The sequence below is a fragment of the Coregonus clupeaformis genome, unplaced genomic scaffold (genome assembly GCF_020615455.1).
Source record: "Coregonus clupeaformis isolate EN_2021a unplaced genomic scaffold, ASM2061545v1 scaf0136, whole genome shotgun sequence".
Lineage (NCBI taxonomy): Eukaryota > Metazoa > Chordata > Actinopteri > Salmoniformes > Salmonidae > Coregonus > Coregonus clupeaformis.
The window spans coordinates 439,638-454,395 of record NW_025533591.1 but is presented as its reverse complement, the minus strand read 5'-3'; the positions used below and the strand labels follow the sequence as shown (position 1 = coordinate 454,395).

General features: G+C 42.8%; 1 protein-coding gene across 1 annotated transcript; it reads right to left on the bottom strand.

Annotated features, from left to right (window-relative positions):
• Positions 1 to 1,978: 1,978 nt before the first annotated feature.
• On the bottom strand, positions 1,979 to 13,734 carry LOC121569491 (zinc finger protein 281). Its single transcript, XM_041880485.2, has 7 exons — positions 13,575 to 13,734; positions 10,670 to 11,132; positions 7,720 to 7,815; positions 7,259 to 7,382; positions 6,767 to 6,850; positions 6,503 to 6,621; positions 1,979 to 6,175 (listed from the first exon to the last, which is right to left on the bottom strand). Exons 2-7 carry the CDS (start codon positions 11,075 to 11,077, stop codon positions 4,571 to 4,573), a joined length of 2,436 nt encoding a protein of 811 aa, XP_041736419.2. The 5' UTR covers positions 11,078 to 11,132; positions 13,575 to 13,734; the 3' UTR covers positions 1,979 to 4,570.
• Positions 13,735 to 14,758: the final 1,024 nt, after the last annotated feature.

The following is a 14,758-nucleotide window of genomic DNA, read 5'->3' as shown; positions in this document are numbered from 1 at the left end:
TCATGTTTTGCAGAGAGGTCAAATACTTATTTCCCTCATTAAAATGCAAATCAATTTATAACATTTTTGACATGCGTTTTTCTGGATTTTGTTGTTGTTATTCTGTCTCACTGTACAAATAAACCTACCATTAAAATTATAGACTGATCATGTCTTTGTCAGTGGGAAAACGTACAAAATCAGCAGGGGATCAAATACTTTTTTCCCTCACTGTACATGGCAATGTTATGTCTGACTATAACCTGGGGAAGCACTTTAATTCCTCAAACAGTGTCTGAAGAGGAACTGACAAGGTGTCAACTCACCAGTGCAAATATTATCAGATATTAACAGCTTTCTATTTCCTTACAACAGGTCAAACTGAAATTCCGCACAGAAAAACTTTCCCGTTTTTTGGGGGAAGTTATCGCATTTTCTCCCCGGTGCCTAAATGTCTTTGCTCCGCGAAAGACGCAGAGATGACAGAGAAAACTTTACTGATGTCAACTATGTTGAAACATTCATTCTATCGATTTATGACATTCTGGTGAGCAAGGGTTTATTTAGTTTATGGGCAACTTACACTGAGTGTACCAAACATGCTCTTTCCATGACAGACTGACCAGGTGAAAGCTATGATCCCTTATTGATGTCACTTTTTAAATCCACTTCAAATCAGTGTAGATGAAGGGGAGGAGACAGGTTATAGAAGGATTTTTAAGCCTTGAGACAATTGAGACAGGGATTGTGTATGTGTGCCATTCAGAGAGCGAAAGGGCAAGACAAAAGAGTTAAGTGCCTTTGAACGGGGTATGGTAGTAGGTGCCAGGCGCACCGGTTTGCCAAGAACTGCAACGCTGCTGAGTTTTTCACGCTCAAAAGTTTCCAGTGTGTATCAAGAATGTTCCACCACCCAAAGGACATCCAGCCAACTTGACAACTGTGGGAATCATTGGAGTCAACATGGGCCAGCATCCCTGTGGAACGCCTGACACCTTGTAGAGTCCACGGCCCAACGAATTGAGGCTGTTCTGAGGGCAAAAGGGAAGGGGTGCAACTCAATATTAGGAAGGTGTTCTTAATGTTTTGTACAGTCAGTGTATACTGACGAGAAGCTGCATGTATCTAATTATAGACAGTTGACTAGCAAATCAATAACTTGGGGAATACAAGGTTTTATCTGCAAAACGATGGATTCTGAGAATTGGCATTAAAGTTCCAAACCCTCATTGGTTTGAATGGAATCTGCAAAAAATGTTCATGTATTCTTTTGAACTTAACATGAATTGGGCTTTTGAGCACTATATAGGTAGAGACCATTTAACAGAACATGACTGTGTCAATAACTAATTTTTGACAAAAATGCAGATAGAACCTTATAGTCCCAAGTTCTTGAAATAGCCTACCAAAATACCGGAAATAAGCAGAGACATATCTACACTCCTGCAACTCCTATCAAAAAATCATTCCACCGTCTCCGACTGTAGCCTACTATGGATTCTATATTTTCGAGTTAGGGTCGGGGCCTCAGATTTTCCCTATCACAGTCGGCGGTTGCAGATGGGTTATTAGCAATTGCGGGTGGGTGCGGGTGAACAAACAGCTGACCCACGAACCATTAGCACACAAAATGCATCTCTGACCAACACCACATAGTCCCAGTTATGGGACAGAAAGAAACATAAGGACAGTAGGCCCTAATGATAAAGACAATGCCACCTGGAGGCAAACCGGTGTATGGCAGCATAAAGATATTGCTGCCAAACAGACTTAACCAGTCATGATGTAAATTCAGCATAAAAATGCCCAAAAGACTAACAGTATTTCTGGCAGTTATCATGCCATGTTAAACAATGTGCCTACTATAAAGCACACTGAAAGTATTTGCAATTAACAATACACCCACAAATCCCAGATAATGGAAAAGTTAAGTGTACACCACCTCATGGACAAAGTGTAAAACACCATTAGAACAAACCACTTAAGTGTCACACCAAAGTCAACAAAAGATCCCGATAACAGCATTTATTGTTTTTCCCTAATCAATTATAAATTCATTGGACAGGTACAGCCCTGCAAATCATTACAAGAATCTGGAACAAAATAACGTCAGCTACAAATTTGGTGTGCTGACAAAAAAAAAAAGGAACCAAAAAAAATGTATGATGCGAATCATATCAGGGGCCAGATTTTGGATGTAGTGTTTTGTAAATTGTCTTGTAAACAATAGGCATACATTAAAACAATATAGGAAGTAACAAATGTTACCTTTGAGACAAGGAATTGAACTGTAGACTGCAACACTGGTTGGCATGATTAGGCATTTACAGAACCCTAAAGCAATAACATACCCTCCTTGACAGGTCCCATAAATGTCATTAACACAAGGTTTAAAAATAGCCACATACAACAGACAGCATCTCTGCTCCATACATCCAACCTTTTGTCCGTTGTCCCTGCTTGTGTGTTTACAGTGATAACGAGGTATATAAAAGGTCAATGTCTTTATTGTTCACCCCTCAGCCTCCTATCCAATAAAAACAGAGCATGGTTGTAGTGGTCAGTCATTGTTCCCTATGATATTGCAACATTGCAGTCATTCAGCCGTGTTTCATGATTCTTAAAGACAAAAAGGGGCATCAGGAAATAAAAGGATAAATAAAAAAATAAAAATAAAAAAGAGTGATAGCATTTCTAGCACAAAATGCCAGTCGTGGCTATGGAAGAAAATGCAATTGTTTGATTTACAAAAAAAGTACATCATAAATAAATTAAAAGATAAATTGCAGGACTGCAAGAAATAACAATCAAACGATGCATTAGACACATGCACAGATAAATTTATATTTCATTTAGACAATGTGTACGTCCACAATGGCACCCTATTCTTCTACGGGCCCTGGTCAAAAGTAGTGCACTTTATAGGGAGCCATTTGGGGACGCAAACAATTTCTTTGCAGACAACATTTTCCAGGACTAGGCACACCATTCCTCATAAAATACCGTTGTGGTACTGCCAGCACACCAGAAATGTCTAATGCTTTGGGTTTGTTATAGGTATATGGGTTCAATTTAAATCACATGATCACTTCCTTACATGGTTTCCAGGCTGTTTCAGTAACGGGAAGAAATATTCAGCCACTTTAATACACTTAACTTCAAATGTAAATAGTAAAGCAAAGATGCTAAACAGGGTGGAGAATTACTTAACACGTTTATTCCCAATTTAACTGTTAATACATCTCCTTAAAACAACCCCCCCCTCCCTCCCCATGTCCTACACGTGATAACATCCAGGAGATAATGCTAATTTTAAAAAACTCCCCAGGCCCAAACCACCCCCATCCCCTCCCAAACGAGACCATGCCATCCAAACATAGGGCATCCCAACCAAAGCCCACCTTCCCCTTCCCACAACAACCCATTGCTCAAGATGCATTCAATCCCACCAACCCACATCTGCATACGGTAGTATCCCCAACCCAACCTGATCAACACAACACATCTCTTTAGAAAGCAAGTCAGTTTGTTTCAAATATCTTCCATGATCCTATGGGGTAGTTTAGTTTATTCAGTGAAATAAATGGCTCAAAGTGCTAATCGGATTCTTTTAAGGAAATAAAATAATTGAGGAGGAAGAAGAGGGGAGAAAGATGAGGAAGGCCATTCCACAGCTGTCCAACAGCAGCCTCTATTGGCCAAAGAATAGCATCACTATGTTCTCCTTAAACTAACAAGGAAAACGATTTACTCCCAAACCCACCCCCCCTCACACTTCCTCTACCTCACCTGGCAGTTCCCCAGAATGATTATAGCTGTTATTATACATGTATATATATTGTTATAAATATATATGGCCCTTATTGAAAGAAAACATGGGTTTCACATTGACAAGAAAGTACCATTATCTCTATATACCTAAGTGGAAAGTGTTCTCAGTGTAAGTGAGCTGGCAGCAGTCTCCCCATTATTTGTTGCACTCATTAACCAAGGTATAAAACACAAGAAATAACCACACAAAGCATCCTCTTTGTAGTTGCAAATTTACACCTCTAAAATGAGTGTTCATTGCACTACACAATTTCCTTCGTCTACACTTTTTCCTGAGTAATACTTTTATCCTTGTAACAGACAATATCATTATTAATTTTTTGCTATTTCAGTTCTGGGCTATTCCCTGCCGCCATCATTGTTATTCTTATTATTATGCTAGCTACAGTTGTAAGGTTGATTGCTAAAACCCTTAAGCTCATGGGAGAAAAAAACAAGTTCATTGCTACTCTGTGTTGTTTGCTTTAAAAAGGTACTTTTCATTCTAACGATTAACGAGCAGACCAAAAATGACACCAAAAAAAATGAACAGACTAAATACATAGATATTTGCTTAAAAAATATATCTTAAAAAATTGCATTTGAATAGGCCTTGAAGACCAGTCCTGGGGAGAGGGGTGGGGCACATAAACATAGCGGCAGAGTAATAATAATAATAATTAAAAATTCACTTAATAAAAATAAGAATAAAATAGGAGCACTAAAGAAAACTGAGGACAAAACATGAACCTCCAACAGAATGCTGTCCGCTCCCAGGTCCTTATCTGTAGCTTTGGCTTGTTGGGGTTTTGGAACCTGTACTTACTGCCTCATTGACGTCGGCTAACAAACTAGTATACCCTGAGAATTCGGAGAGTGGCGTCCTTATCCTGTGGTCCACCTCCCCGCTAGAGTCAGTGCCGTACGACAGGGGGCCGCGGCCAGCCGACTTGAACTGGGATCCAAAGGCCTGGGCAAAGTTCTCGATCGTGTAGGAGCCCTTAGAGGGGTCCAGAGAAGTCAGGTCCTGCGAGTCCTTCTGGCTGCCCAGGTCAGACGGGCTGATCTGGTAGGAGGAGGGGGAAGAAGAGGAGTGTTGCTTCTCCATCTGGTCAGTGAGCTCCTGAGAAGGGGTAAGCTGCTGGTGGGTGGCAGGCTCCAGGCTGTTTAGGTGGAAGCCGTGCTGCGGAGAGGAGCCCGACAGCATTGCAAAGTGAGACTTTGGCACGGAGGAGGGCAGGGTGGGAGAGGCCACAGGCTGGCCAAAGCCACACTCTAGAGGGGACGTAGTGTACACGTGCTTGTCTGAAAAAAGCGGGTTGCGTTGGTGGGTGCCAGTGAAGGGCCCTGTAGCTGGGGGCCCGGGGCCCAAGGGGAAGCCTGTGTTGTGGCTGGTGCGCTCCAGGGCCTGCAGCAGGAAGCGGGAGTACTCGTGCATGATGACCGTCTTGTCTCCAGACGGGCTGGGGGAGTCTGCATCGTGGCTCAGGTCAGAGCCGTCTGCTGAAACAGGGTGCAGCGCCACGTGCTGGTCACTGAGGTCAAAGTGCACGTCGTGGTGCGAGCCGTCTGGTTTCTGGGTGTAGTGGTCCAGCAGGCTCTGCAGCACCTCGTCAGGGATCCCTGACCTGTCCTGCTTGTCCACGCCCATGGGGGAGGAGTCTAGCAGACTGAGGGGCGTGTCGCTGTCCATCACGCCTGAGACTACCCCCTGTATAACCGACTGCTGGGACGACAGGTGACCAACGTTGACCTCATAATCGTTGGTGCTGCCCCCTGCCAGCCCGGCCCCTGATGCTGCACTGTTGGTCGTGTTCAGGTAGCGTCTCTTCTTGAGGAACTGCATGGCGTCGTCATAGTTGCTGCTGGTGGGGCCCGATTTGGCCCCAGAGCCCTGCATGAGGCCCATCCCGACCATCCCCACACCCCCACCCTGCTCCATAGGGCTCTGCTTGGCCTGCCCCAAGCCCTCCTGGTCTAGGGCCTTGCGGTTGGCCTTCTTGAAGGCCATCTTAGGGGCTCGGCCGTGATGCTCGTGGTGCATACTGGGCCCTGGCGGAGTGGACGAGGAGACTGTGTGATTCTCCACGCTGTAGTCATTGAGACTATAGCCTTCCGACGGCGCCCCGTGGATGTGTGCTCCGCTCAGCCCTCCTGCTGCCGTCGGCCCCGCCGCTTTCTTCCTCTTGCGCTCCCCTCCCTCACCAGAGTTTTTGGACTTGCCCCTCTTCCGGCCCGAGGCCCCAGCGTTTCCCTGAGTGATTCCGTAGCTGCCCTGCCCCATGTCCTCACAGCCCAGGTCCAACATCCCGGGCTCCAGACCCTTCTTTATGGCTTCTCCACAGGTTCGCTTGTGCTTGAGTAATCGGTCTGTCCTGGAAAAAAACTGCAGGGCAGGGAGACCACAAGTAGGGTACAGATTGTAAACCGCAGAATGGGATAGACATTTCATTCAAACTGCACTAACATTTAACACTAATAAATCCTGAGAAATATAACTTGTCAGGTCATGCCTCATGCCATAATGGAAGTGGGCATATTAGGATTTACTTTATTGTCTCTGAGGGGAAATTTGTCTTGGCCATTCAAAAGTGCTGCTGCTTCCACATAGAATTTCACAGGTTAAAAGCATACATGCATCATAACCACCGTCCTCCCAACACACACACACACCATCATATTTCAGTAGGGTTTCCATGAGGAGGTCACTAACCTGTTGGCAGGTCTCACATCTATATGGCTTTTCTCCACTGTGGGTCCTCTTGTGTCTCTCCATGTGGTATTTCTGAATGAAGCGCATGTTACACTGGTCACAGCAAAAAGGCTTCTCTCCTGTCATGGGAAACATCACAGAAAATCTAAAGATTTGTCTCATTGTGTCATCCAACTATTGGTGCACAAAGGTCCTTGAATGTGTGTGTCGCTCACACGTCATTAGTGTGCTTGACGTGTGTGTGGGATGACACATTCCACTCACCGCTGTGGATCTTCTCGTGCCGCTGTAGTAGGTACTTCTGGATGAAACTCATGTTACACTGGCTGCACCTGAACGGCCTTTCACCTAAGGCAACACCACTTTAAGTTAAATCCTCTGCGTCTGCCTACTCCATTCAAAAGTAATACTGCACTGGTTTAATTTCAACGTTTCCTACAGTGACTTTGTGAAAAACTAGTTTTTCTAACGCACAAGATCTATTCCAAACATTTCTGGAGATCTTTTTGGTTTTATAATCTAGTGAGAAACTAACCGAGACCATACAGAATGCTAGAAATTAACAGACATTTTTATCAGTGGCCTAGGTACCTGTGTGAAAAAGGACCTCCCATAACAAACATCTTGTCTGTCTATTCAAATCAACACAAATACTGCACTTCTTTCATTAGTGAAAGGGAAATTTTCCTCAAGAGATAAAAAAAAATACCAGATAAAAAATGAGCATAGTTGATCAGTCAGTAGGGGCCTGGGTACCTGTGTGGATGAGGACATGTCTGCGCAGGTGGTAGGAACTCCTGAAGGATGCGCTGCAGTGCTCACAGATGTGGAGCTTCCCGTTGGGCCACAGGCTGCCTCCATCTGCATCAAGCATTGATTGCTGTTGTACAAAAGGAGGAAGAGGGGGTCAATTCAACTACCAAATTCAATTTAACTCATTCATTTAATGCATGATCATTTCATTGAAGATAGAAACTAAGTTCAGGAAAATAAATACTTAGATGTAATGGATGCTCAACTATTGAAAAATGAAACTTTTACATTTTAGTCATTTAGCAGACGCTCTTATCCAGAGCGATTTACAGTTAGTGAGTGCATACATTTTTCATACAATTGATTCTAATGCAAATTTCAGTGATTTCATCTTATCTAAACCAAGATAACTTAGGATGCATATCAAACACATACAACTTGAATAGAAAGGACAGTTCACACACCTTAGGATCTCCACGTTTTCTCCTGGGCTTGCCCTCCTCACCATTTGACCTTCGACCTCTCCTTCCTGAGGACTCCTTTCCTAACCGACTCGGCAGCTGGGAGGATGACAAAAGGGAGGCGCAGAGCGAGAGAGGGAGGAGAGAAGACGGACAAATAAATGAGCACTTGCGAGAATGTGAAGAGCCTAGTTCAGTAACACATTCACAAAAACACAGACTCATGCAGCATCTAGTGAAAGCTCATTTGAGCCATTGCAGAGGGCTGCCTTGGTGAGGTGCCAGAAGGTAGAGTAATAAACCACATATTTATGGCTCCCTCTGTTCATCTCTCCTGACACAGTTAAGCTGTCATTCAAAAGGGAGAGCTGCTGTTCATTTAGGATGCATGCCAAATGGCCTATATAAAAGGGAATAGGGTGTCATTTGAGACACACTTAATATCCTACAGAAAAGGCCTACTGTTGATTAACTAGCGGCTGAAGTCTAAATACAGACTCATCAATCATCAGCATGTTGTTCACCCACTATGAAGAGCCATCTTCAAACAAAAGGGTCTGTGGTTTACGAAAGGGGAGGGGCACTGGGATTCATTGATTACCCCCCCCCCCCCATTTCAATTACAATTATACTTTATTACTGGAGTCGGAAGCTTCCCAACACCATATGGATACTAAGAGCATGGCTTTGTCTGAAATGGCATCCTGTTTCCTATATCAACCAATTGTTGTATTAGATCAGGGGTGAGGCTAGCCAAAACAAGCCCCTGTCTCATTTCCTCAAACAAACGAGCGCAGGCCCAGTGGGCTCAAAATGGCTGCAAGCTCACATGCATGCCATTATCCTGACTGCACTCCAAATGAAACTACTCATAACTTTAGTAGGGAATCACCTTTTTGAGGGGAGAAAAATGTTTGTCTTCCATTCTCCTCAGTGATATGATCATAAATGTGTATGGATAATAACAAAAAAATCCTTACACAAAAGGTTTTTCTGACTACTGTAGTCTGCCGCCATACCTGCTGCTGATCATCTCAAAGTTAATGTAATGCATTCTCTAAGATGTCCTTGGATAAACTATTAAACCATATTTAGTGAACAGGAAATTATGTCTAGCTTTTCAATGAGCATGCCAAGTGCTGCCTAGTAAACTCTGGAGCCTGGCTATTGTTAGACAGAGAGAGAGCGTGTGTGTGTAGAAGACAATGTGTGAGTGCAAGCTCAAACAAGACGACTGTGTCCTTGCCAAGACGTTTCCATTCATACTGAGAGGGCCAATGACAATCATTTTGGGAGGGACATATTCTGCATCTGATGCCCTAGATTTAGGTCACCATTACTAAATCCTCCTTCTCTACACCCCCCCCCCCCATATCCATCAGTCTTTGGTGAGATTGGCTATTTTACAAGCCCGCACCCCAAAAGGCAGGTGGACATCTGATCAACCAAACCTCCGGAGAAACTTTTTTTATTATTAGACATTTCAATAGAGAAGATTTACCTTTGTTTACCCATGTTCCTCCTTGTAAATATAAATATCATAATTTTTTTACATAACAAGAGGGAGATTTGGTGTGGGTTAAGGCCAGGCACCATAGGCTGAAATGACATTTTTGCATTTACATTTAAGTAATTTAGCAGACGCTCTTATCCAGAGCGACTTAGTTAGTGAATAAAAAAATTTTATACTGGCCCCCCGTGGGAATCGAACTCACAACCCTGGCGTTGCAAACGCCATGCTCTATCAACTGAGCTACATCCCTGCCGGCCATTCCCTCGTCTACCCTGGACGACGCTGGGCCAATTGTGCGCCGCCCATGAGTCTCCCGGTCGCGGCCGGCTGCGACAGCGCCTGGATTCGAACCAGGATCTCTAGTGGCACAGTTAGCACTGCGATGCAGTGCCTTAGACCACTGCGCCACTCAGGAGAACATTTACCTATCCATTTTGAGATTTGCTGGTATTTTGGTCCATTAATATTAGTATTTCCCAGAAATCTACATAAAAATGTCAAGAACTAGATGAAAATGTATATTTTCTTTAGTTTATCATACTAGTCATCAACATTTTCATTCATTTTAACCACTTTAAAATGCACATCAATCATTTCAAAGTTCACTACATTGAATTGCACAATTTAAAAGCCTATTTCATAGAGAATACTACAAACTGGACTATTTAGTAACTTACTTGAAGAGATGGTGATTGGGTCTAAATAGGCATTTGGTAGCCTAATTTCACTGTACTTGTCTAACTACCATTCACCGAAAGTCACTCTTCCCACTAGCCAACACATTTTCCTCAGCTTCAGAAGCATCTGCCTTCACCAAATTCTGTATGGTTATGCTTAGAAACATTCGCCAGACATGCCCAGAGGAAATTGTTGACATCTTGTCTATTTTTTCTTCTAGGTAAGATCTAGTTTGGAAAAATGTGCCAAAAATACTTTTTACATATGTCTATTTCTTTAGTATTTTACAGATAGAAAAATGAAAAAAAGTATTTACCCACAATCTGCTCTTGACAAGTCCGGTCCTGGAGTGTCTTAAAATGAAACCAAAATATTTAGGCTGACTTCATCCAGTGTCCAGATAAATGGATTTGCGTGATATGCAATCATGTGCATATTTAATTATCTATTGCCCAATTTTCATATTTTAATTAAATGTCTGAAAATGTGTAATACAAAAAAGTCATTTGTGTCTACATTCAACTGGTAAAAGTTGATTGTATTACAATTATGATTTTTTTAAATCCCTATTAGGGTGTGGTGCCTGGCCTTAAATTCTCTGGTGTGAAGAACAACATTACGGTCTGGTTTCCCGGACACAGATTAAGCTTAGTCTTGGACTGAAAAGCTCTTCCAATGGAGAATGCTTTTTAGTCCACGACTAGGCTTAATGTGTGTATGGGAAACAATCCCTATAAGTATCAATGTATCAGAAGGCCTTACGTTGCCTAGGCTAAGGTCATGCACCAGCAGGTTCTGGTGGTTGCCCATGGACACCTCCAGGTGCTCTGTGCTCTTCCCCGGGCCTCCAGGGTACAGCGGCAGACGGTAGTCATGTTCTGTCATCTTCTCCTGCTTGATGTCCATGGCATGAACGTAGTCCCCCACCCCTCCATACCCCCCCAGGACGCCCACCCCGGCCATGCTGCAGTCTGGAGAGTCCCGCTCCTTCTTCAGGATCATCTCGTGGGGGCCTGGCAGGTCCTGCATAACAGACTGGGCGGCCAGCCGTGTGAAGCTGGTCACAGGGGGCAGGTGACTGAACATGATCATGCCAGGGGAGAAGTTGGAGTCCATGCTCCCATTGGAGCGCAGGAAGTCATTGCCTAGTTTGTCTTGAATGAGGCTCATGATGAACTTGGTGGTGGTGGGCGTGTTCAACTACAGGGAGCCAACCAGAACCATCCTGGGAAAGAAAGAGCAGGAGCTGAAGTACAATGCAATACAACGTTATTGTCCATATGTTACTGCGAACGGAAATGTGTCTTTTGCTCTTTTATTTAACCTTTATTTAACTAGGCAAGTCAGTTAAGAACAAGTTCTTATTTACAATGACGCTGGGCCAATTGTGCGCCGCCCTATGGGACTCCCATACAGCCTGGAATCGAACCAGGGTCTGTAGTGACACCTCTAGCACTGAGATGCAGTGCCTTAGACCGCTGCACCACTCGGGAGCAAATGTGTTTATCTTCCCAGATAGCATACATCGCATAGACACAGTTGAGAGGAGCACAGGGTGAAGTGGGACGGAACATTAACATCTGTGTGGCCTTTCCATCAGTGATCTACGATGGTTTGTTTTTGTTTACATGTGCTGCTGACACCAATTAAAATTAAATAAATTCTGTCCAGACAGACAGTGCCTGGAAGAGCGGCATTGTTACGATGGGCCGTCCCTGAGGAATCAGTCTCATGCCCTCTGATCTCCCCATGAAGTGCTTAGCCGGATTAATAATGAGGGTCTGTGGGTCAACAACACAGCTACGGTCCGGAGTCTGACTTGTGTGAATTATGGCATCCTAAAATCAACAGGGTGCTGTAGAAGGCTACTTTTAGAAAGTATTCAGTCAACCTCAGATGCAGCTAAATTAACCTGGGCAAAAGGTATAGCCTATAATATGTTAAACCTTGACATCCTACGAGGAGAGAGCGGAATGAACCTGAAGCTGCGTGTTAATCTGTCATCCTATTTGAGGACTAGGCTAATTAACTAAAAAAAGGCGAGAGCCCAGTTAGGTTCTACAGGTAGTGGGAAGGTCAATGTCAGCATTTTATTCTGTGACTATGGGTCATCATCATCATAGGACACCCATTGAACAAGGGCTAAAGTTAAACAAAGATAAGAGACAGAGTAGCCTGTACTAGCCACTGAAATACTCTACCAAGAAGCAAAATGATACCATGGGTATAATGCAAAACGTTGGCTCTGTAATATACTTGTGTATATCTACAGGAAGTTTAGGTAGATCTCACAAGATACAACTCATACTGTTCAAAATTAACACTTTTCTAAGCTAGCTAGCTACCATCATACCATGAAATTTGAGATGACTGAGGTTAGTCATGTCTCGGCTGCTGTGCTACTTTATAATGCCACGAGGAATAACAGAGGATTCCAAAATGCAAAATCAAAATGGAGTTTTTGGAATGAGAGGAACAACAGCATCCAAAAACCAGTGCATCACACCTTGAGGAAAACATCAGAGGCACTGATGTAGCCTAACTCGGGTGAAATAGCTATAAATAAATATTATTTCAAGCAGCAATTTCATAATTGTAACATTGTCCAGACTACCATTACCTAGCCAATTTCTTTTATTCAGTTGAATGGCTTTTCAATAGTGTGTTTTCATTCACAAAACACCGTTAATTTGAATAGCTTCACATTTATCACAAATAACTTAATCGTGTCTCTGAACTTCATTGTCTCCACCAGCATTGCTAGCTAGCATGTTACCTATGCATCCATTGCATTGGATGCAACTTGCTAGCATGCTGATATCAAATAAAGCTAACAGCTAGCTAACAGATGCAGAGGGAACATACTATAGCATAATGGTACGTATTGTAAGCAAGCGTTAGTTGAAAATTTAAATGTCTTCAGTGTAAAAAAATTATGAAATGCGCGACAAATCGGTTCCCAGCGCTAAGCTGTGATTTATTCATCGAGTGTCACTCACTGGGGCTAGAAAGACCGCTATCTAGCTAACTACTGCTAACGTCTGGCTAGCCACCAAGCAATTAGCCATTTGGCTAACCAGCCTGCCAGGCCCTTTGTGATGCAGGATCATGCAATTATTAGCTAATATGGCCATCAGCATAACAGTAATACTCGGTAAAATAAATTAGACCATACACTGAATTTAACATTACACCAAACATGTGAGGATCTGACGTTCTCGCCTGACGTAATGCTACATCGATTCCAAGTTATGGAATTAATTCTAAAATAATTTTGATTGACAAATATGCGAGTCGGCCTTTGCACGCGCAAGCGATTTCAGACAACACCGTGTGTCGTCATTCGTCAACATATTTCGAGCACTTCATTTTAATTTTTCGGTTATGAAATACATAATACCTGGCTAACTAATTAAAACAGTTGATGAGGTTAATATATACTACTTGAACCTCTAACATACATTGGGTGAGGACTGAACGAAAACATAACTGAGCATAATGTGCGACGTACCCATAACAAATGGCCCATGTAACTCAAGCGAACAATTGATGCTCGGCTCCAACAACGGTATGCTAGCTAGCGTTGCGCTTTGTTGTCTGTTCCACACTCTTGCCGGAGTTTCACATATTTAAACTCTCCCAAAATGTATATTTCCTTTTATCTTACCAGTGCATGACCACCAATAGCTCTTTCGGCTGGTTTATTTCACGTTTGGTCGTCCGTTTCAATCTTTAGAGCCCAAATATTGTTCTCCCACAGCGGCTGTATTCCTTCATTTTGTCTCAGCGCGGGGAATTATGGGTATAGCGGACGGGTCCTGCGAAGAGTCACAGACGGACGCTTTGATCTGCAGGCAGGAGAGCACTGGGCCGGAATAAACACGCAGTGCGGGGACATATGCTTTATCATTTTGAACAACAATGTTGCCTACGTACACCAAATTCAACAGAAATATAAGTGTAATTTGGATAACTGAAGGTGCTGTGCCATTTCATTCATTTTATGTGTGTTAGCATAACTGATAGCCCTAATGTCTTTTAACTACCTAAACCAGATGAATAATCAGATTAAAATTATTATTTAAAAAAATGAATTTTATGAAAACGCTGTCATCAGTTTATAAAAGGGTTTGTGATTGGTTGTAGTTGCCTATGTGGAAATCAAATATGCAAGAAACATAAATAATAATGTGCAATGTTCCAGGATACCCATTGATTGTTGAAGAACCAACATCTAAGGTCGCATTACTCCATTCGTTATTTAGCCTATGTTCTACCTAACAAAATGGTAGGGTCAGGCTATTGAAATTACAGATTGGGTATTTAACATTTAGGGTAGACTATGCATCCACAATATCTAATTAGTTATTTACTGAAACCTAGGTAAAAATAATAATAAACTATTGACAGTGTGAATAATGGTTTCTTAAAACTATGTTCCAGCCTTGAGGATATTTCGCCTTCCTCATTGTGTACATGTTTCAAAACGGTGACTGTCCACCTGGGTCCCAATTCCTGAAAAAAATAGGACACCTCACCATTTCTCAAAAGTGTACATTGATAGAGCTCTGCTATTCAATGCTACTGTGCTGCATGGATATTGTGGCATATTTAGCACAAAATAAATCAATTCCTGAAATAGCTTCAGACTAATTAGTCACAGTGGTCTGGTCTCCTGTGAACAGAGCGACCCTTAAAAACAAGTAGTGGTCCTGAAAATATGAAAAGAGAATGAAAGAGAGAGGGAACAAGAATAGCCTACTAACAACAAACATCAAACTAGCTAAGGGAGGAACAATCATTAGAGACGTTCTCTGAAGTGATGCAGCATCTCTGAATTGGATATGAATA